General features: G+C 53.6%; 1 protein-coding gene across 1 annotated transcript; it reads right to left on the bottom strand.

Moving 5' to 3' along the window:
* Positions 1-1,758: 1,758 nt before the first annotated feature.
* pparg (peroxisome proliferator-activated receptor gamma) lies at positions 1,759-20,629 on the bottom strand. The gene is made up of 9 exons (XM_053866962.1): positions 20,283-20,629; positions 9,977-10,258; positions 9,196-9,362; positions 7,139-7,277; positions 4,486-4,685; positions 3,564-3,666; positions 2,696-2,880; positions 2,385-2,628; positions 1,759-2,151 (listed from the first exon to the last, which is right to left on the bottom strand). Exons 1-9 carry the CDS (start codon positions 20,623-20,625, stop codon positions 1,904-1,906), a joined length of 1,911 nt encoding a protein of 636 aa, XP_053722937.1. The 5' UTR covers positions 20,626-20,629; the 3' UTR covers positions 1,759-1,903.
* Between the last annotated feature and the right edge of the window lie 11 nt (positions 20,630-20,640).

Below are 20,640 nucleotides of genomic sequence, written 5' to 3'. Positions count from 1 at the left end.
TGTTTGTTTCCCGTGTGTCCAGAAAGAGGCGGCAAAATAGGTCATGCTTCATTGATGTGTGGACTGACTTGAAATCACTGTTTGGGTGGGATCACTTCTCTTTTGCATGATGTGACTGGAGTTTCCAGACAAATCCTCGGCTTCTCTGCCTGAACTCGCTTCATAACAACAACGGTTCTTTCTCTCTTCACGTGTATTTTGTGGTGCGTTTAGTTGTTCAGAGCCACCTTTTAAAGCCCAGAGCCAACGTTGACAGTCCATGAGCATCAATACAGTTTGGAAGTCAGACAGGTCAGGTTAGCCGTTAGCTCTGTTAGCTCTGCGCCGCAGACAGTCTTTGGCCTGGTGGCGGCTCCCTCCCTCCCTCCCTCCCTCCATGGTTCTGTGGTGAAGGTGTGTGGTCCAGTTAGAGGCGCATCAGCTTTAGAAACAGCTGGAAGTTGTTGAAGCACGTGAGCGGCTTCTTGGCTGTGAGTGTGTGGGAAGAGGAGCGCGGCGCACCACAGCAGCGCTGCTTTGACTGAGGGAGGGATCAGCATCAGCATCAACACACTCTACAGTAGAGTGGAGAGAAAGAATGGCAGCCAGTCCATGGGATCATCTCCTCAACACCTTCTCACTGTCATGACTGCATGGCGTCATATCGCCGCCTCTGTCTCCGACACATGAGGGGACACTGGATTGACAAACGCTGGTTTACAAGCTGGTCAATAGTTTGGAGGAGAGGCGCCACCCTCCCGTGTAAAACCGACGCTTCATTCTACACACTTCCAGTTGTGTTTTCCTGATCACACACACACACGCCTGTCTCTCTCTGTCCTTGTGAGGGCTTCTCCTGGCCATCACCCCTTCCCCAGCCTCCCCCCCTCAACACATGGCTCACCCGGAGCAGACTGGAACCCAGACAGAACCACGCAGTTATTTTCATGTTTTCACCCTCAACCTTGTGGGGACCAGCCAAATGGGCCCCATAAAGACAAAGGTCCTCATAAGGGAGGTGATGAATGATGAATCACCCCGGTGCAGCTCCACACACTCACTCACCAGAGCAAGTGTGGAGGAGGCAGACTTTGCTCTGGCGCTGCAGGTCACCAGAGTTGATGTGTTGCAATCTGCTGCTGACGTCACGGACGGAAAACACGGAGCACAAATCGCTGATGCAAAGTTAGAAAAACCTCTTTATTGACATTCATCGTCTCGCTCTGGTCCGTGAAGCCACCGTCCTTCAGAATCAGTCACAGTTGGCCTCATTTCAGCCGAAAAATGGAAACCATTACAAACAGCACTGGTAGAAAAACGCAGCGATTTGGGTGAAAGGTCACAGAGATGGAAGAGAAATCTAACCAGGTATGAAGCCATGTTCATGCAAAGGCTGTGAGAGCTAGTGCATCGGGAGAGAGAGAGAGAGAATGGTGAAATCATCGGTTGGAGACGCAAAAGTCGAAAGGTCTCCAGTCTGCTTTGGATGGAGGCCGTGGCCTGGAACAGGCGGAAGACACGCAGCACCGATGGCTCACATTCAGAACGACAAGCCGTGAGCAGTGGACAGCAGGCGTCACGGCGAGGCCGCAGAAGTCCAGTCTGGCGGCCTCCGCACTGGCACCAGCGCTCCCAGATGCTGCTCCTCATCCGCTTCAGGCACGTGAGCGATGGGCAAGGTGTGTCTCTCTCCAGAAGCCTATTTCATTCAGTTCACGGTGAGAGAGCATGGGGGTTGGCTGACAAACAAAGAGCACTATTCTGGGAAGCCTTTTGATCTGAAGGAGCAGCTGGCTGCCGCGAGGGGCGCTGGTCTGGAAGAGGTACTGCGGCAGGTAAACGCGACTCCTTGTCCATGCTGGAAGGCAGCAACATTCACAGTTAGCATCACGAGCGCCGGTGACCTCAGGCCGTCTGCTGCTCTCTAGTACAAGTCCTTCATGATCTCCTGCAGCAGCGGGTGCAAGCACATCTCCACGTCCGTCTTCTTCAGCAGCTGGATCAGGCGCACGTGGTCGGTGACGATCTGCCGCAGGTCGGTCATCTTCTGCAGCACCTTGGCGAAGAGCTGCAGGGAGTCGGGGTGGCTGAGCTTGAGCTGGAGCTCCAGCGAGTGCAGCACCGTCTCCTGGAGCTGCTCGATGGGCTTGACGTTCAGGAGACCCGGGCGGTCTGCGCGCGCACACACACACACACAGGAGAGTCACCTCGGGACCATCCTGAGAAGTGGGTCAAGGCCCGTCATATCTCCAGCCGCCGGCGCCTTTACAGCCTTTTACAACGCCCTCAGGGTCGTTTGACTGCGACTCTGCTTATCGAGCGGAACCACGACGCTGAGACATGAGCGAGAGAGGAGCAGCCTCCATCTGTCCCTCGCTCCTCTGCGGTGAAGAGGGGTAACCTACCTCCGCTGAGGATGATGACGGCCAGGAAGAGCGCCATGTCGCTGTCGTCCAGCTCCAGCGTGTTGAACTTGACGGAGAACTCAAACTTGGGCTCCATCATTTGGCAGAAGGGCTTCCTCAGGCTCTTGAGGAACTCTCGGGTCATGAAGATCTGCCCGTAGGAAATCAGCGTCCCGTCCTTGTTCATCAGCGGCGCCATCATGATGATGAGGACCTCGATGACGCCGTACTTCAACAAGGTCACCTGAGGGCGCGGGCAGATGCGGGTGGGTCAGGGGGCGCAGCCGCCACGGGAAGGAGCCTCTTCTGACCTGGTCGTTGAGGTCCAGATTTATGAAGCCCGGGATGCTCTTCGCAAACTCCGTCACTTCTCTCACGGCCTCGGCTGAGCGCGACTGACAGCTCTGGAAGAAGCGCAGCTCCACAGCGTTGCTCTCACCTTGTTCGTCGAAGCCAAAGAAGCTGTACTCAGGGCCGTGCAGCGGCGCGAAGGAGCCTGCAGGGGGCAGGGTGGCGAGAAAAGACACAGCTTTGGTGCTCAGGGTCATGTGATCCCACATTCCAACCCAGGCTTCTAGCTAGGACTTTGGAGCAGGGCGTCCAAAACCCATAACCCCGCCCCCCTCCCAACACACCGGGTCAACGACTGACAACCAACAACTGGCTTTGGAACAAACACCGCTGTCAACAGCTATTTGTCCCAAAATAACGTGATAAACAACAGATAAACAAGCATCAGAGTCAAATCACAAACGTTCACAGACATGAGGGCAGTGGCAACACTGGGCGACTGTTTTACTGGGCTGAGCCTCATTCATTAAAGATAATAATAATAATAACAATAACATGTTGATGATGATTCCTTCCCTCACTACAAGCCATGGTGTGTCCAGCCTGGTGTCTCCATCTTGTTTCATATACTGATGCCAGATAAGCAGTTGTGATCAGCTGTGATGCTTTTCTACACTGTCACCACCACAACATTCATTCATTCAAACAACCCATTTATAAAGGCTCCATTGGCTTGATTCAACCAATAGAGCGAGGGGAATTCTCATCGCTGTGAAGCTCTTTTGCTGGAGACTGGGAGCAAGCAGGTGTTGCTCAGCGCTGCTGCAGTGAGATGGAAGGAGGTCTGAGCAGAGTGTACGGTGGTGGAGCCTCTCTGCAGCTGCTCACCTCTGTTCTCCACAGGCGGATGACCCTCCGGCGCCGGCACCTGCTTGCAGTCGATCAGCTGCTCTCCTTCCATCAGAGACTTCATGTCGTGGATGACGAAGGGCTGAGGTGAGGAGCACAGAGGTGAGGGTCGTCAGGTGGTCCGCTTCTTCCTCTGAGTCAGGACCAAGTGACGGACAGATGCACCAGCAGCCGCAGCTTTGTCAACCACACGCCGGGGACTCATTTGTGCAGGCAGCTGCTGCAGAAGTTCATCACTTACGGAAGCTATTCCAAGAAATGCCCGACACCAGCTGTAAGGCCGAGGTCATGTGACACCCCTTGTCACTGCAAGCACGTGGAGCAAGACACTTTATTTTGGGAGGTCTGCGGCGGCCAATAACTCCCTTCCACGGTAAAGAGATGAGCCGACAGTCACAACAACCTCGGGCTCGGAGCGGAGCCAGATCCATCGCTGCAGCTGCTGACACAGCTCCTCACACTGGCACAACTCCAGCACGCTGAGATTCCCACCTGCCACTACAGCTCCAGAGCCCACCACCATCTCCACCTTCAGAGCCACTGCAGGTGTCACTGCTGCCTGGAGCAGGAACAATGGCTCCCACACGTTGTCACACCCATAGTAAAGATGGAAGGCCTTTGTGTGGCTGCAGCGTGACAGGTCCGCCTGCTTGACAGAGAGCTGCCGCAGCTCGTGCGAGGAGCCCCTCCACTGTACTACTAGGTTCAACGGCTACGTTCAGATCTTAGGACGGGATTCACCATCAAGAAGTACGTCGAGGGGAGCTCGCTCCGCTGTTTCCTGTCTGCTCAGCAGGCTGCACGTTCTGAGGGCGGTTGGCTATTTCAACAGCGTGAATCTTTGCGGCGGCACCGAGCCTCACTGATCGGTCTGTTGAAGCGAGAAGCCAAGCGTTGTTACCGTGCTGTCGCCGGTCTTGCCCGACAGGATGGCCCTGGCCTTGGCCTTGGTGAGGGGGAAGTACTTCAGATACGCCTCGTACAGATGCTTGGACAGGGCTCGCAGGTCTGCTGCCTCGGGGTGCATGTGCTCCATGTCAGAGGAGAACTCAGCCATCAGCTTCTCCTTCTCTGCTTGAGGCATGCGGCCAAAGCGAATGGCTGTGGGTCCAAAACAGAAAAGAAAAAAAAGGCTTGAGAACATGTCAGAGGGAGAAGAGTCTGCTCAGTCAACACTGCTGCTCTGCTCTGGTGATTCCACTCCTCTGCGCTCGGCACAGGGTCACCACCTGTGACCACGCAGCACTGGCACTGGAGTGGATCATTCATGAAGCACCCACGATACAATTGTCCTCCCAACGTCTTCAGCCAGCAGAAGAGTCACAAGACGAAGACATAGAGAACGCCGAAACCTGCTCGACACAAGAGGCTGTAGCCGCTTTAAAGGTGAGCGGGAAATGGGCCTGGCAGAACCAAAGCAGAGAGCCAGAGGTGAGAGATCATGCAGCAGCAGCTCACTCTCCACTCAGGTCAACTCCTGCTCTCTGCCATCACTGACAAGCCCAGCAGTTTTGAAACGGTGAGACTTTGATTTACACTTCACTCACATCTTCTGTGGAGTTTAAATCAAACATATCGCTTTTATTTTAGGATATTGAGACATGGTTTCATTGTGTTCATGTTCTCAACAGTGCAGCTGCTTCTGCTGCTGGTTGGACTTTTCCATGACACATCAATATCTTTGCGCTGATCATGTCACAAGGTTTTGCTTTGTTCACGTGTGAGTAGATTCAGTATGGTTGTTGATCACAGATGAGATCCAGATCTATTGAATGGGCCCCGAGCTCGGAGAGGTGCAGAGCCCCTGGTTTAGTGGACATCAAACACATAACGTAGCTGCACAGTTTCACACCGTAAAATGAAGATATTCCAAAGAATATTTGACGAAAAAACTCTACAGCAGAGTCTCATCATGATGCGCAGTAGGAAGTGCAGTGACAGGAATGTGCAAAGCAACAATGAACAGCGACGGCAGTCTCCTGTTTTCATCCCTTGAGCCCTGAGGTGCAGAGCTGCAGCATGAAGGGCTGTGGTGACTGGCAACGTGCAGAGCATGGAAGCCTGAAGTGCTTTTTGTGGCTCATTCAAGCGCTGGCTCTTCCCAGGCGCACGTGCGCGCCACACACCTTGTGCCCATAAATACAAACACCGGTGGCCCTTATGCAAGCTGGGCACGGCGCCCGCAGCCGTGACAAGGCTGTTTGGAGCAGTGCGTCCAGGCCCGGGCCCCTGGTCCGTCAATTATTAATGAGATAACCACCCAAAACAGGCAGCAGATGATAAAGGAGCCGGAGGAAATGATGAGAAGAGGCAGCAGATATTCAGCTCGGCGCAGACTCAGATAAGACGCCTTTATTATTGAGGTAACTCTGACACGGTGGAGTCTCGCTGACGTCTCCAGAGAACCCCTCACTCACTCACTCACTCACTCAGAGGGAGAGGCTCAGCGCTGCCCGGCTCACCAGCGTCTTTCAGACCAGCGTCTGAGACACGGGCCCGTCCACATGCAACTGATGATTCTGGAGCATGGGCTTCACGAGGTATCGTCCAGTCTGGCCGCAGCTCCATCTCAAGCGAGCTGTGACAAGGGTGAGCAGCCCAGCCAGGCCTGACCTCTGCAGTCGGCGAGTCAGACCTGCTCACGCCTACACAATCCTGAGACTCACCTGAGAGGGAGGAGCCGAGAACTTGCGACCAACCAAGACGGGCAGGTGAACGTTTAGAGCCACACGTGTCACAGCGCAGTGGCTCCTCATGATGCAGACAGGCGAAGGTGAACTGTGAGTGTGCATCTCACAGCAAGTGTCAGGAGAAAAGCTTGTGGAAGTGAAGCAGGGAGCTCTGCAGGTCGCTGAGAGCCAGCTCCACTTCCAACTCATTTCATGGCTGACACATCAAGGGGCTGAATGACGACAGACAGCACCGCTCCTGTGGGGGAAACAGTGTAACACAAGAGGAGCGCCTGCTGCTGCACTCACCAAGTACCAGTGATTTGGTACACGCAAACGGGGCGAGGACTGCTGCTCTGAATATAGGGCAAGAACAGGACCAGCGCTGGCTCCAGCGTGCTCACACGACAGGGTGTTCACACAGAGGTTGCTAACACTGGTAGCTTTTCAGGCGTGCCTGTCCTGTGACAAACCTGGGACTGGAGACCTGCTCATGGTCAGTGATGGGACTGGAGCGTCCTCTGCCGTGAGTCCACTTGCCTCCAGAAGGCGGCGAAGGCGTCGTGGGCATGCGAGACCGCCTCACAAGCGACCAGCCTTTATCCTATAGTTAACCGTATTCCTCAGGTATAGCCACGTGTCACGCAGTCTCCGTCGGGAAGACGCCCCTCAGGAGAAGAGCAAGGTCCATTCTGTCCTGCACCGTCCACCTCCGACTGGACCAGTGAGATTGGGAGCAGTAGCAGAGCAGAAAACGTCAACACCGAAGCTTCAATATTGGCCTCTCTGAGTGAACTTCTTTCCAGCAACAGAAACATCAGACATACATTCACGACAACCACGGCTGAGTGGAAGAACCGCCGACGGGACGTAGACCAAACTCACCGTTGTGCGACATGCCGGCGTTCAGGCACTTCTGGAAGCGACAGTACTGACATTTGTTGCGGGACTTTTTGTGAATGCGGCAGTGGAGGTCACAGGGATCGTAGACCAACTTTAACCGGATGGTTCGGCGGAAGAAACCCTAGGAAGACATGGATATTTCACATCAGTTTCATGCAAGTCACGAGCCTCCATGACCTGCCACTGGACTACACACAGATGAGATAGTGCCAGCTTTCTAATCTCAGAGGAAATCCATCACACACACACACACACAGGCAGCTTTATTCCAGGGTGGATTGGCACTTTGATGTGTTCAACCTTGGGACTGAAGGCACAATCAGACCGAGGCTTATCTCAGCTACTAGTTGCAGAGCTCTGGTCCAACCGCCAACACACGCACGCACACACACACGAGCTGATGCGTGGCTGCTGGGTTTGTCTACACCGAGGAAGAAAGCAAACAAGAAAGAAGAAATCAATCACAAACAAAAATCTGCAGGTCCCGAACTCCAAACAGTGAAAGTGTTTTGGAAGGCTCCCATTCATGGCCACGCGCAGGCGAGGTTTGACGTCTTGCTATTTGGTTTCAATCATCCAGCTATTTAAGGAGAGGAAGTGAGAGGGGTCAAGCCTCCACCTCAATAAAGAATGTTTTGTGTTTGGGAACAATTCGCTGTTTGCCTGCTTGGCAGAGCCCAGCATCCAGCGCGTCTCCCCTGAGGACCAGGAAGAACAATGACTCCCGCACTCCTCACTCTGGAGGAGCAGAATGTGGAGGCTTTGGTTTCCTCACGGAACATCAAAACACAGTCAGACACTCATCATGAACGTACTGGTTTGACTGGAGCCGCCGTCACCCTCGAGCGACAGTGGTCTGCATCGCATGCTACATTCAGACCAGGAGTGTGTCGCACTCTCACTCTGACATTCTGAACTGCAGTAGGACGTTTGGGGTTTTCTGTGGTGGAAGGAGGTTATTGAATCCTGAAGACATATCTTGCTATAGTTCCAACAAGCGCTTTTGAGTATGAAGGTGAAAATGATAGCATCGTGCTTCAGAAACGTCAGAAATGCAACCTGAAGCAGGCTTGATGTTGAGGCTCATGTTCCCGCGTACGACTTTAGAGCTCAGGGTTCGAGCTGCAGAAGTCAGTCTGCAGGAGGTGCACAGCGCGAGACAGACTGTCATGGAGGACTTTGTTTGGTTACGCTACCCACTTGGTAGAGGCTGAGACTTGTCCGGCAGGTTTCCTGAGAGATTGGCCTCACACAAGTCACAGTCAGCCACAGTCATGGACTGCACCTCTCAGAAAAGCCTTTTATAACAGCACTAACTCAGTCGATCCCATTCACAACTGACTGTATGCGGAGTGTGACCGGTACGTCTTCATTGTGTCAGAAGACAGGCACGTTCAACTGCCGCAGATGACAAAGGCCGGGAGGCGGCGAGTCCCAGCAGGCAGCTCAAGTCCTTATCAACCACCTGAAGTGACTCTCAGACCGGTCGATCAGCAAGTTCCCTGCTGAAGTCTGACGGCTTTTCTGCCTCCAGAGCAGCTCAGCAATGCCAGCTTCCTCTCTGTCTCTGGGCTTTTTTGGGACCACAAACAGGCGTGTGTTTAACAACGTCAACAAATCACATTTGGTAGGCAGAAGTCTGTTCACTGCGAAGGCTGAGTCGAGAGTTTCAGCTGAAGCCTCATTGGTTAAAGTGTGCCAGCTCGATCGGATGGAACAACCTCCTGCACCACCGCGGCTCTCTGCCAGGAGGATGTTGACTAAAGACTAAAACCAAAACGTTTTCATGTGTTCAGGTGTGACCCGGGTTGCCATGCATTGAAGGGATGAAATAACAGTGTGAAAACAGAACAGCGCACCACAGACAGTTCAGACTGGACGGAAAACTACGTTTGGTTCGGAGCTGTACGGCCGAAGGACGATAAAACCAGACAGCCATTCTCACCATTCAAACCGGTGTTAAAGCCTGCAGTCGCTGAGCAAATGAATGAGCCACAACTGCCATCTGCTGCTGGACGTCCCAGCGAGCGAGCCTTTACCTTGCAACCCTCACACGCGTGGACGCCGTAATGAAACCCCGAAGCTCTGTCGCCACAGACTCTGCACTCGATGTGGAGGGCCGCCATGGAAGCCTCATCCTGCAGCTTGGCGTTCACAGGACTGTCGGTGAAGTGAGGCGGCGATTCCGGCTCCAGCTTGATCAAGTCTGACGGCAGGAGATACAAGTTAATAAATCCCTCCAAAGCATTCATTAAACCTGAGCGGTGAACGCCGGCGCTCCAGCTTGTGAGACCAATGTGAAGATGTCAGCTGGGTGAGAACCAGGCGAAATGAGAATGAAATGGCGAGTGGGAGGAGCTTGAGAGTAGAGTTTGATGAGGTTCCACCATTGGTTTAGTGTCCAACCTAAGGCTCATGGGCCACATCTGGTCCGGCGTCTAATGGAAAAGAGCCGAAAACATGCTTTCATAATGAACCTGCCACGTCAGCGCTGGCCCGCTTCACTCCGAGTCTCTGAGCGACCGCGCCCGCACCACAGGTCCGTCTTGCTGATATAAACAGGTTGGTTTTTATAGCAACCATTTATTGGCACACAAATGATGTCCGTGATCCGAGATAGCTACCACTTCCTGTGCCTTTGTTGGATCCGAGTGTTCCACGATGGGCCTCAGGAGAAAACTCCAAGATGAACAGACAATGCTTTGGATTTTAAAAGTGTGGAAAAACGCCAACCGCCGGAGGTTGAGCAACACACACTGCTCCTTTATAAATAAATCCACACTTGTGTGGCGATGTGCGGCGGACGATAACAGTACTTACTGTGTATATCTGGCACCGGGGTGTAACTGTTGAGGCTGGTGTAGTCCATGTTGGTCAGATGCTCCTCGCTCTGCACCGGACTGTGCTCAAACGTGACACCCACAGAGGAGACGGGGGAGGCCATGGAGGAGGATGAGAGGGAAGCGTAGTCCAGCGTGGCCAAATGCACGTCCTGGCCGTACGTCGCCTGCAGGCTACTGTCTAGCTCCGACAGGTCCATGGTGCTCAGGCTGAAGCTGATGGGCCAGGCGTGGAGCTGCTGCGTGTCCACCATGTCGACTGCTGAGAGAGAACAGGCGCGTGAGCTGGGGCTGCAGGAACTGGCAATGGAGGGCAGGTAAAAACAAGACCACCAGGGAAGCACAACGGTAACGTCAGATACTGCCTGACTCAAAAACCCAAATGGCCAAACTCAGTCTCCACCACGACAATTCTGCATCTCACCATAAACACGATAAACACGCGGGTCATGTCGTCAAAACACTTGGGTATTGGACGTATTGGCGGCGGTGGCGTCCTCTTCCGCGTCCCCATGAGGCTTCACTGATGGAGGACACACCCTCACAGGCAGCGCTAATGCTAGGAGCCGCCATCAGTTAGGGACCATCAACAAATTCTAAAGCCTCAAAGTCTGAGTGACATCTTCAATAAGGCCATGGAAAACAAGCATTTTAGGAGAGAGAACTGTGACAAGGTTTTTCACCACACAAGACAAAGGACTGACAGTTTGGATCATGACCTGGAGAATAGACTCTGACTCCATGGTCATTTCTTCACCTGATGGTTGTTTCTCCAGCAGCATCTAGGAACTGTGTCCAGACTGCTCCATAGTTCAACTGTTCAGAGACATGAGACACAGCAGACAGACAGATAGAGGGCTCCATTGAAGCCCTAAATAAAGCTGGCAGAGCAGCCTGTCAGACACCAGCGGCTTCTACCAGAGGTAGGCACCACATGAGTCAAAACCATTAGATGGGTCTTAGTCAGGGGGTCTGACATGTGGCGGAGCGGCAGACTGTTCAGTGGCAGCAGTTCTACTGTAAACAGGAGCCTCACAGAGCTTCTGTTAGCTTCTCCAAACATTCAGCTGAACACCGCGGGGCGGGGACATGAATGAGGCCCAAACGTCTTCAGTGTCCCACTGCTGTGATGTCAGACGGCCGAAGTCCAAACGGTGCAGTTTACAACCGAGCTCAGGCTTGTATAAGGTGTCAGTACCAAAGGCAGCGCCGGGTTTATCAGCTCGAGCGAGAGTCAACGCAACGGCTCAGTGACAGTGTTTCACCCAGTGTTTTTCTTGGCGCGCGATCCAGCGGACGCTGAAATACACACACGTTAACATGCACCTTGGAAATGAAGCTGCAGCTTCAGCGGCTCAACATTGAACATGCTGAAATCTAAATTTGCTGATCATTTTGACTGATGGTTTGAAGAGGCTGTCTTGTACTTTTGCTATTCACATGAGTAAATCAAAGCAAAACAAGCGACCAGTTAAGTTGCATCCACACCGAATGAGAAAATCAGCATCCATTTTGGCAAGGTTTGTGAGCCCCGACAGCACCTCACCTTCCCTGCTGACTTTCTAAACGTTGACTGTTTTGTCAGCGAGCAGTAAAATGCGCGTACTCTCAGGAATTGTGTTCTCGAACATAGTTCCAGATCCAAATAGCAGCCCAACATGCAGAGCGGTCTGAAGCGGTCTCCTGAGAACAACAAGGCCAAGTCCAGGTGGAAACACTTCTAATGCTAGACTTTCTCCAGCCGAGCCTCTGTGAAGGATCTGCTTCCACGTCTCATGAATATCATCAATATAGTCACAGATATTCACTTCATCTTGGGTCCAAAAGCCTCTCAGGACTCTCCTGGGACACTCTGGGACGACTGCCGACTCTAGCTGGGATCTGTGTGTTCTATGTGTATATATATTAAAACATACACAGAGGCTGTGACTCAACAGGTTGGGTGTCATGCTCAGCTGGGCCACAGTGGCCCTGAGTGGACCACGCTGCTTATAGATCATCGCTTTACCACCGGCTTCTTCTGTAATCCAGGCCAAGAAATGAGGGAAACAACAAGAGGTCAGTGGTCCTCAGTAGCTGAATTTAGAAGCAAGATACAGTTGTGATGCAACAGGACGCCCCAGAAATAGAAGCAGGAGGATGGCACAGAAGCTCCAGGTATAAAAATGGCTCCGAATGGCAGGCACATCCCAAAGGAAAGCACAACATCCTCCTCGCTCAATAACATATTGTTTGCTACCTTGGAATGTGCCAAGTGTTACTCAAAAATTCACTACGACATTGTTCCACTTCTAGTAAGAGAAATGGGAAAGTGTCTCCTCAGCTCAGCTCGGGGGCCGTGTGCGGGACACAAATAGCAACGGCATCTGTGATATTTGGTATTTTGATTGTCCAGGGAGTGGGGCCTGAAAATAGACAAACCTTTGGCCAGACTCACATCGATGCGGTCGTGATGAAAACATCACGTAATGGTGAAAAACCGTCCTCTGCAGGTGGAAAGGCAGCGCCGTGAAGCAGACTGTGTTTCCACTTCAAACCTGTTTTGGACTGCGGCCGCTGTCAATAGATCCGATCTACTGGATTGAACATGTTTGTATCGGTGCAGGAGGTTTGAGCAAACACCTGTCAGCCTTCATAAAAGGTGATAGATGATGAGCAGGGTTTCGCCGTGTGTGTGGTATGTTTGTCAATGGGTGTGCGCGTCTCTCTGCGTGAGCACGTGCGTGACATTAAAGCCTCTCACATGTCAACAAATCACAACTTGTCTGCCGTGGGGGTGTCAGGTTCCAGAGAACTTTCTATTCGCTCTTGCTCCCAACATGACATAACACCGTGTCAAACTGGAAGCCGCCAGGAGGACGCGGACTGAAGACTCTCTGCTCCTCTCTCCAGCCCTCTCGCCTGAACCCACCTGTCACGCCACGTCATGACAGCCAGTCAGACAAGAGGTGCCATTCTTGTCCCCAGCAAAGGTGTTCATCGTGTGTTCACAGTACTGCACGATCCAATCGGCAGCGGGCTTTGAGGTCATGCGAGGAGTCCTTCAACAGCCAACGCAGGCGAACATGAGGTGAATTCAAAGGCCAAACCTGCCCGACAGCATTCAGTGGCATGGCTGCGCAGACAAAACAGACCAAACCAGGAAACCGCTGTAGCAGAGTAGCTCGAAATGGTTCGCCTCAAGATTTTCAGTCTGGCTCTTCAATGAGCTAGTGTGCAGGACGTGCAGCGTGCTGAGCAGATTCAGGCCCAGTTCACCTTCACCTTCTTCTGCATCTCAGACCTCCTGGTCTTTGGGGGTCCCACTGCAGACCACAGTCTGAGGACAGGAGTCTGATTCATCCGTGTGGGCTCTAGTCCCTGAGACGCTTGCGTCAGACACAGAGGATGTGAGGCAGCACTCCACTTTGCTCTTCAGCTGCGAGGTGTGAAGCCACAAGCGTCACAGTTACCTGAAAGAACACCCCCCACCCACCCATTCTGATGTGTTTCCACTTCCTCATCAGTTTCATGTCCATCTCACGGTGTCAGGTGCTGAGCCCAGGACGAATGGCTCCGGTGAAACTAACCCAGTGAGAAGAGCGCAGAGTTGCGTGATATCAGGAAGTAGCACAGCACACATGCGTCACAGGACGGCATGAGGACAGTGGTGCGTGTGACCTCTACAGCACAGAAATCCTTCCTCACATGACCAAGGATAACCACACTCACACGTTCCTAGCGCTGTCCTTGTGAGGACCTCTCATGGTGTCACCAAAACACATGGCTCACCCGAACCAGAACTCAGTTCTGCCAGTGAGAGTCACCCGCTTATTTTGAAGTTGGAACCCTGGGATTGAGGCTTAGCCTTGCTCGGTCAGGCGAACCCAAACGTCCTCACAAGGAGGTGCCATTCCTAGGATTGGTCCTGAAAGACTATATAAACCAACCCCCCCCCCCACACACACACACTCTCTCGCACAGTTTTTGTGTTTTGTGGGGACCTCTCATGGCCATAACCCTTTCCCCAGCCTCTCCCCAAAACCTGACTCTACAGGACAAACGTCTCACCTGGACCAAACCCATCATAATGAAGGTTTACTCCACAAACCGAGGTGTGTTTCCAAGAACCGGTCCCCACAGATATGCCTATACAGGTACACACACACACACGCACGGATGAACGCAGAGTGCGTGTCAACACTCACCTGAAGCAGGTGACAACGGCAGCAGAGCAGAGAGGCTGTGTGTCGGAGATCAGAGCAGAAGTGAGTGAGAGAGAGAGAGTGAGCGGGCCAGAGTGTGGGGTCATGCTTTTCCTCAGGAAGTGATGACCAGTCGAAAGGGAACAAAACATGAATGTCTTACAAGAACCAGGGCTCAGCAGAAGTTCAGACAGCTAACTGTCATGTGGTGTGTGTGTGTGTGTGTGTGTCACTGGGTGTGTGTGAGCTCACATGAGAGAGCGAAGCCACTTTAGATATCAGCGTTTGTCACTGAATCTGCTGAAATAACGGAGCACATTTAGTGGCAGTTGAAGCTTCACGCCGCGGCGGGTTGGTGCATGAGAGCATTTGCATGTGTGTAAAGTGGTAGACGACAGAAGCAGATGACTTCCTGTTGCTTCACAGACAGGCGACCTCATGCTCCTCGGGTTGCACTTCTCTCCTCCCCAGGCTCCACTCCGTCACTTCTGCCTCCAGAAGAGTGCCAGTGACGGCATGGTCACCTTGTCTGTGTGTTGTGCTGCCTCAAAACAACGACGGGTGGAAGCTTCCCGGTGCACACAGCGCAGAGGTTGGATCAAGTGGAGCTGCTGGACAACTGCACTAGACGACAGTAGAGGCTTCACAAGCGCACATCTGCATCACAGCTGGCTCCAGCAAACTCTCCTGATGTTCATTATTCTTCACAAGACTCATCTCTGACACTCTGTCACCAGAACCCTTCCACTGGCCTTCTCCCACAGCAGCGGTCCAACGCCTCTGCACCTGTGTGACGCCTCAGAAGGCTCTGTCTCCACCCCTGTCCCTGGACACGCCACCCACAGGAGAGCTCTCTTGAAGGCCACACAGAGGAGTTCAGAAACAGGCTGCACGGAGCAGCTCCACTCTCATCTGCCGAGTCTGGCCGCACGCACTCCAGCCTCCCTTCACGGGGAGGTGGGGACACGGGACGGGACAGTCATGGCTGCGTGTTGGGGATGAGAAGAAGCACCACAGTGGACAAGCACAGAAGGTCTTATCATCAGAGGAGGGACCTCTCCGGCCAAAAAACCCACTTGATACCCATCTGATTTACAGAGCACACACACGACAGATGTCACTGGAAAATGAACAACACATGAGCAAAGAAATGATCACAACTTCCATCTTCCATTATTGTTAAAATCTGCCCAGACTCACTCCTGGAGGGACTGACAGGTCAGAGCTGGCTACTGTTTTGGAACCATGATTTCTCCATGAGGAGCGAAGGAACAGCAGCCGTGGGCAGGTTGCAGGTGAGAGCAGCATTTGTCTGAGGAGGAGGTGCAAAGTGACTGGCTGAATAAACCATCTGACCCCTGAGGACGCACTTCTCAAGGCGTGCTCTCTAACTAGTAAAACCTGCGGCTGACTGTAGACCTGCCAGAATTCCCCCAGACACGCTTGTAAACCTGTCACCATCTTCCCTCGCTTGATTTATGCTGGAGGAAGCGGCTGCGGAGTGAAGTGGAGTGAACCATGGACTGAGCACAACATGTTCTGAGCTACTCCCCAACAGCTTCCTGACTGTCTGAGAGGAAGGCTCGAGGGCGCTCACCACCCAGCCGAGCCGTGGCCCCTGGATCTGACGGGAGACACCAAGGACAAAACCGTCAAAACTAGTCAGCTGCTCACATGAGCAGAAGCGCAGCGCAAGGAATGGACAGAGCTGAGAACGCTGGTGAACCCAGCAGACTTACAGTAGCTCAGTCAAGACGAAGCCTCTTCATTTTCCCCAGCAGGACACAACACTGAGGACCAAAAGACTGTGACGTCAGTCGTCTCAACGCTGCTCCTTTGAATACATTCTTTTCCAAAACGTAATCCCGTCTACTTCAGTTGATCGCTGGCTGATGTCACCACTGATCTGAGGAGGCAGACTCCACAACTCCATTCCAAGGACAGCCCAGACAGAGAGACAGAGAGCGACCTTGGGACAGTCCCAGAATCTCAACAACAACTGCGCCTCGCCAGAATGGAGAGCCCATGCACCTGCAGAGACCACGTGTCACAGCAATATCTCCGGCCCACCTCTGTCCCCGACGCTGACCTCCAACTGTCACGGTGGGTCGGTCTGAGTCCCAGTACGAGCATCCCCAGAAGTGTTGTGAGCAACTTCACTCAATGGTTTCTCCTACTCACTTGTGTCTTTCCACCTCACGGAAATAACGCTGTGTTTCCACGACACACACAGGTTCCAGAGGCTGGGTTGACTCTTCCAGAGTGGGAGGCTTGGAAGCAAAGACGGATGTGTGCTTCTTGTTTGGACAGGCACCGCGGAGAGCGAGAGGAGGATGAGCTCGTGGGACGAGGGAGACCAGGGAGAGTCATGCTGCGCTTCTGGGAGAGCGTGTACCTTCAGCCCTCATTTGGCAGAGCAATGATGTCAGACTGGAAACACCCGCCAGTAACAACAGTCATCATGAGAATGCTATGCAAGGGATGGTATCCTCAAAGGAGCATTTATGTGTCATGAAATAATGATGGCAACGGTGGGAACAGAGGCGGACCTTATCTGCTGATACAGAAGCAGAGGGCCACCGGGTGTGAGGCTCATGACCAGGAGCCTCTTCACTCCAGAAGCTTGAGCAGGCGACGGCAGCAGACTGGCCAGCGCACGCCACACCTCAACAGTAGCACAGGTTTGACAACAACCGGGAAAGGATCCAAAATAAAAGGCCAACATGGAGAGTCCAACCACTGCTGAAAATGATGCTGATGAAAGGGTTGAGAATGAACTTGGTTTTGAGAACACGTTTCCCTGAGACATTTACACGTGGCCTGAAACCAAAAAAACAGAGTTGAGGTGCGAATGGAGGCACACTCTCGCTCTGAATATTGAATCACACAGCACATGAACACGGCTCTGTCTTCAGGTTCACCTGACCTTTAGTGTGGAACTGAAATGGAGATGATCAGGTGCTTCTGATGTTAGAAGCTGGGCGTATTTCGGTGAGGTCCTGTAGAGAAGCCCCGCAGCCCATCAGAACATGTCCAACCAGCAACTCTCACTGCCGGCGTGAGTCACAGCGCAGCATGAGTGGCGCTGGAAACCTTGCTGACAACAGGCTGTACAGGGAGCCTGCCAGCCAATACCAGTGCCCTCGTGTCAGTAGGGGGAACATGGCGGCGAAGCCACTGCGCGCAGCCGTTTGCCCGTGGTTACTCCAGCGTCGGAGGCTCAGTCTGTAACAGGGAGGGCCGGGATGTCGACGGAAGCGCCGTAGGGCAACTGGAGCACAGTAAAAATCTCAAGTCTTAAAAGCCAAATACAAATCCAACTCATCGAAAAAGAGGAGAACAAGGCATGGCCCGGGCCTGACTGACCGTGGCACCGTGCGCTGGCCTCCACGTCTCATTTCAGGTGGACACAATTTTAAGCTTGAAGAAGATCAGCCACCAACTGATGCTAGAGCCGGAGCTCATTTCTCTCTAGACGCGACACCAAGAACCTTCAAGCAAGTCCGCTTCCGTTGGTTCCACCCAAAACAACGGCTGAGTCAAAAGTGCACCGTCTGGCCAAAGATTATTTTTAGCCCATAACTGTGCATTAGAATGAAACCAGAAGTGAAATCGCTGTCGCAGTGCTGCGTGTGTCTCGACGAAACCATTTCAACGTGCTGCGGCCGACGTGTTCACGTTAATCCCACTCAAACAAAGGTAAATCCTGGGGAGAGCACTCACCTTCCATGAACCTCGGCAGTGATTTTACACCAACGCAAACAACTGTGGCTCTCAGGCCACGTGAGAACAACATCAACACCACAGTATCTTTAAATGGCTTCAGTTTATGATAACAGAGCAAAGTCCGTGCCTCTCCGTCATTCACACACACGCACACTCACACACAACACACACAACACAGACAGGCCCAGGCACACACACATAACACACACAAGACACACACAGCACAGACAAGTCCACGCACACTCACACACAACACACACAGACAAGCCCATGCGCACACACACACACACAACACACACAGACAAGCCCATGCGCACACACACACACACAACACACACAACACAGACAGGCCCACGCGCACACACATACAACACAGACACAACACACACACAACACAGACAAGTCCACGCACACTCACACACAACACACACAGACAAGCCCATGCGCACACACAACACACACAACACAGACAGGCCCAGGCACACACAACACACACACAACACACGACACACACACACACACACACACACAACACAGACAGGCCCAGGCACACACAACACACACACAACACACACACACAACACAGACACACACAGGAACACACCTCCGCACCCACAGGGATTATATAAGACGATAAGAGTAATAATTCACCGAGTGGCAGGGACAGTTTTCATGAAAAGATTAGCGTGAGGGTGTGGATTCTTCAATCAACGCGGCAGACACAACTCACGCTCCGCACTTGTTTCCTCTCTGTCTGCCAGTGGAGTCGGGTGTGTTCCACACCAATTAGCCACGCGGGCGCCTCCACTCGCTCCCGTCCATGCTGCCATGCAGAGCAAACACAAAAGTCATCTCAGAGTTCCCAAGTGCTTCGCTGCGTGCGGCACATACGACTGACGCTTGGCTCCCTGGTACCAGCGGCACGTCTCAGGAGCACATCACTGGTGGATCGCCAACGTGATCCACCAGAAAAAAACATGACAGACGGAGGAAACCGATTCATTTCTCAGTGCATGTCTGATTTCCATGATAAAATATTGGATGCGTCGCCCGGCTCTCCCGTAAAAGGAGCATTTTCTCACCAAAGAAAAAAAAATCAATGTGAAGAAAAAGGGCAGAGGAAGGCAAGTGAAGGAAAGAGGAAGACGGCGCTCCCATCTCAGAAGAGAAGCACTCCAGCAGAGAACCTGGAGGCTGCGCCCCACTGACGCCAGCAGCTTCATGTCAGCGGAGGCCAGAGCAACACCTCTCGTAAGAGTCTGGACGTCGGTCCGCTCACTCTGGTCTATTCTCCCCACTCTGAGAGCTCCTGTCCTGTCAGAGGAAACGACCATGGGGACGCTGACAAGCGAAGGGAAATGAGCAGCAAGGGAAGCCCACAGTGGCCTCAGCTGAGACAGGTGACAGCGCTGATGTTGAAGGGGAGCCAGCATCAGCACAGACACTTCCTGTCACCCCCGCTCGCCCTGAGAGGATCCAGCTCAGGACCCCACACAAACAGACGAGAGCCGTGGAGCGTCCAGCCAGCACCGTCTCCGAATCCCTGTCTCTGCCGGAGCGGCTCCACACGGACGCCGCACGTTCTGCCAGCAATCAAAACCAGGCCATTTGACGACAACGTGAATTCAAAGTGAGGAACAAGTTCCACCAAAAAAGCGCTGTCACTCTTCAGCCTCCAGTGGCATCACAACCCACCTGTTTGATCCAGCCCCCACTGATCGAGTCACCGCTGACACAGCCGCATCGAAGCAGACGGTTGTGCCACACAGTTACTATTACCATCACAGACACACAAGTCAGGCGAGTTGGCAGCTGGGCCATCAGAAGAGCAGCGGTCCTGAGGTCAAGTCACACATGAACTCTGCTCATTCTGCTGAGTCACGGTGGAAACGGCGCGCAGGTTGTGTAACCTCGCCCAGAGCAGCCCCTGAAGCAAGAGAGCAGCCCTCTGCCAAGTCAAACGCAACTCACCCAAGGAGCTGGGGCGACTGTGCTGGAGCAGATCTCTGCCTGGTGGTGTTTGCATGTCAGAGCCACCGGCGACCAGCAGACACACTGGCCCCGCACCTGCCCGCCCGCCTGATGTCACCGCTCTGACCGCACCCCCCGCCCTCTTCCTCCCCCATCCCCCCTCCCACCTGAGCCCGCATCCTCCGCTGACTGAGGCGCTCGGCGACACTCGGACACCACCTCGCTTCACTTGTGGCGTCTGCGAGTCATTTGACCGAACGCGCGGTACCGGACACGTGTGGCGGAAGCGTCGGGAACTCGGCGAGCGACTTGACAGGTGGATCAGACGAGCGCTTCCCTGTAGCTGAGCCCAACTGGAGCTGACACCGCGGACGGTCCGGAACCGGCCCGGCGAAGGCCACCTACCTGAGCAGCAGCGGCTCCGGCTCCCGCCAGAGGCGCGCGGGACCGACGTTTCCCGCGGCGTCTCTGCCGCGCTCTGGAGAGGAAGTGGCCCGCGCTGCCACCTGACGCCGACTGTTGAAGAGCACTGGGAGCTTGTTGGGGCTCGCACTCTGGAGTGGAAGTCTTCCCCCACTCCACTCCCATGTCCCGTCCTGTGCAGCTCCTCTGACGGGACCTCCTCTGCTGCTCGGCAGGTGGGAGGGCTCGTGTTCCGGCTGAGATGGTGTCGCTGCTGCGGCCTCGCAGCACTCAGGCTGAGGCTTAGCTCTGGCGACTCTGGTTTCCTCCCACAGTGCGGAGTCATCGGTGGTCCAGCTGC

The sequence above is a fragment of the Synchiropus splendidus genome, chromosome 6, assembly GCF_027744825.2.
Source record: "Synchiropus splendidus isolate RoL2022-P1 chromosome 6, RoL_Sspl_1.0, whole genome shotgun sequence".
Taxonomy (NCBI): Eukaryota; Metazoa; Chordata; class Actinopteri; order Syngnathiformes; family Callionymidae; genus Synchiropus; species Synchiropus splendidus.
Note: the sequence above shows the minus strand (reverse complement) of the source record. Positions and strands in the feature narration are given on the sequence as shown.

Coding starts and splice junctions, on each gene's coding strand:
- pparg (XM_053866962.1), bottom strand. CDS start 20,625: ATGACTCCGCACTGTGGGAGGAAACCAGAGTCGCCAGAGCTAAGCCTC. Junction 10,259..20,282: donor CCGGAGCCGCTGCTGCTCAG/GTAGGTGGCCTT, acceptor GTTCTCTCTCAG/CAGTCGACATGGTGGACACG. Junction 7,278..9,195: donor ACGCGTGTGAGGGTTGCAAG/GTAAAGGCTCGC, acceptor ATGTCTTCCTAG/GGTTTCTTCCGCCGAACCAT.